The sequence below is a fragment of the Hibiscus syriacus genome, unplaced genomic scaffold (genome assembly GCF_006381635.1).
Source record: "Hibiscus syriacus cultivar Baekdansim isolate YM2019G1 unplaced genomic scaffold, ASM638163v2 tig00111128_pilon, whole genome shotgun sequence".
Classification (NCBI taxonomy): domain Eukaryota; kingdom Viridiplantae; phylum Streptophyta; class Magnoliopsida; order Malvales; family Malvaceae; genus Hibiscus; species Hibiscus syriacus.
Genome location: NW_024062989.1, coordinates 458,788 through 460,975, shown reverse-complemented (window position 1 = coordinate 460,975; position 2,188 = coordinate 458,788). Strand labels below are relative to the sequence as shown.

General features: G+C 37.2%; 1 protein-coding gene across 1 annotated transcript; it reads right to left on the bottom strand.

Annotated features, from left to right (window-relative positions):
- Positions 1-692: 692 nt before the first annotated feature.
- LOC120154351 lies at positions 693-1,848 on the bottom strand. The gene has a single exon (XM_039166125.1). It carries the CDS (start codon positions 1,846-1,848, stop codon positions 883-885), a length of 966 nt encoding a protein of 321 aa, XP_039022056.1. The 3' UTR covers positions 693-882.
- Between the last annotated feature and the right edge of the window lie 340 nt (positions 1,849-2,188).

Below are 2,188 nucleotides of genomic sequence, written 5' to 3'. Positions count from 1 at the left end.
TTTTAGGGATTACAATTTAGAGTTTATGATCTTTTGAGATTTTTAGAAATTTAGGATTTTTTTAGATTTTCTGGAATTTAAGGTGTTTTTTTTTTTAGAATTTCAATAATTTTATGGTTTTTTTAGAAAGTAACTTGTGGAATATTGACTCATGTTATGTATATTATGTTTGTAAAATTAAGTTAAAACCTTAAGTTGGTGTAGTGGTTAAGCCTTGTTTTTTATGAGTTCAAATCCCTTCAAAAGCATAATTTTACTGAATTTTCTCAAACAAAATTACGTCGTTTTGGGTTTTTTAGCACCAAACACAATCATGCCAAAACGACGTCGTTTTGGTGAGGGAGCCACGTTAGCAACGTCACAACACGAAGATGCCTTGTCATCGTGTCGTTAATCCATTAACGGCGGAGTGGCATAATTGCAGTTAAACTTAAACATTAGTGTTAAAATTGACAAAATTGAAACGTTGGTGGCATAAACGAGGCTGAGTCTAAAGGTGAGTGGTATTTGAAGTGGTTTACCCTTTATTTTAAGCAAGCAAAAAGGGCTTTCAAGTTGGTGGCAGCATTACTTATTAATTCAAAAACATATTCATTCCTGCCACATTATACTAGCCGTTGATGGAAATCGAATGGTTAGAGTAAATTCATCTTAAAATCCAAGCATGTGTATGAGCCAATCAAAGCCTTCCGTGCATGTTTTATAAAAAGATATTTCAGAAAATTAATACATGACAACATATAAATATTCTAGATATATGATCCGTTGATCATGTTTGTGAGAAACAATCTTGAAATGCAATGAACAAACGTAAAAAAGAAAAAGAAAAGTAAATGTATGATGAACATGATAAATGTTCAGTATGCATGCAAACTAATTTATCTACAGAAAAATGAAGCAATCCAATGAAATTAGAGGATTGACAATGTCCTCCTCCATAGTAACCGATTCATTTTCTTGCTGCGATGACAACGCTGCTCTCAGCGCAGTTTTATCAATTTTCGAACTTATTCGATGAACCAAAGTCTCTCTATTTCTCAAACAAGACTTCAATGGAGTACTTGGCTCATGGCTGTTGAGCTTCGGACTCGAAACCCTGAAATTTTCCCTTCTTTGAGAGGAAGAAACTGAGTTGAGTGCATTCACCTTGGGACCAACGGTTCGCTTCGATGAGCAAATTTCCTTGGACGTACTTGCCAATAATCCTCTATAGTTATTGTTAATGTTGTTGTTGTCTCCATTAAATCTCCTGCTTGGTGATGGCGACCTCAAAACTCTACTTGGTAAATAATTATATGGAGAGTTAAGCCTATAATCAGGATCCTTCCGGAAGCTCTTTTGTCTCGTTAAAGTTGATTGTGAATTCGACCGTCCTCTCTTCTGCGGCGTAGAGCGGCCATTCTCCCTCGCCGGACTCCCCTGTTTCGCCAGTGCCACCACCGGTTTAACCGGTGAGTTCGATATCTGAGGAGGAGATTTAGTGACGGCTAACGTACGAGAAGCTTCCTTGATTGAATTAATACGGACAATATGAGGGTTTTCCTTAACACATGCCCACAAAAACTCAGTGGAAAAGTATCGATCCTTGGAGCTCAATGTCGAAGAAGCCGAGCTGGAAGCCGAAGAACAGGAACCAGTTGCTGTGCTGATGGCGGAACAGGTGAAGGAAGAAACTGAAGAAGAGGATGAGATGGTGGGGGAAAGAGGCAACGGGGAGATTTTCTTTGCGAGGGGAATGGGAGTTTTGGGAGCTTGTTGTGATGATGAGATGACAAGCTTGTCTTGAACATGACTGAAATCGTCCATGTAATAATTCTTGGGTTTGCATTTGCTGATGCAACAACCCATTTTGTGTTTTGTTGGTTTCCGAGTTCATAGATAAAGATTAAGCAACTCCGTTTTATACAGTTCAAGGTTGTTGGATTTGGACAAATGGTAAAGTGTTGGCTCTTGCTTTTTTGTTCGTAACTTTTACTTTATCATTATCATGCGAGTGTTTTGAATTTTGTTACCGGGTTTGAAACCCGTTATGTAACGGTCACGTATATACCCACGTTAATTTATTTCAACTATAATAAACAAAATATATACCCAAATTATAAGGATTGAAACTCAAATCTTATCTTAACTTCAACCCTAAACTCTATTACTAATAAGCTTTACATGTTGCTTTATCATTTTCTTGTTG

Coding starts and splice junctions, on each gene's coding strand:
- LOC120154351 (XM_039166125.1), bottom strand. CDS start 1,848: ATGGGTTGTTGCATCAGCAAATGCAAACCCAAGAATTATTACATGGAC.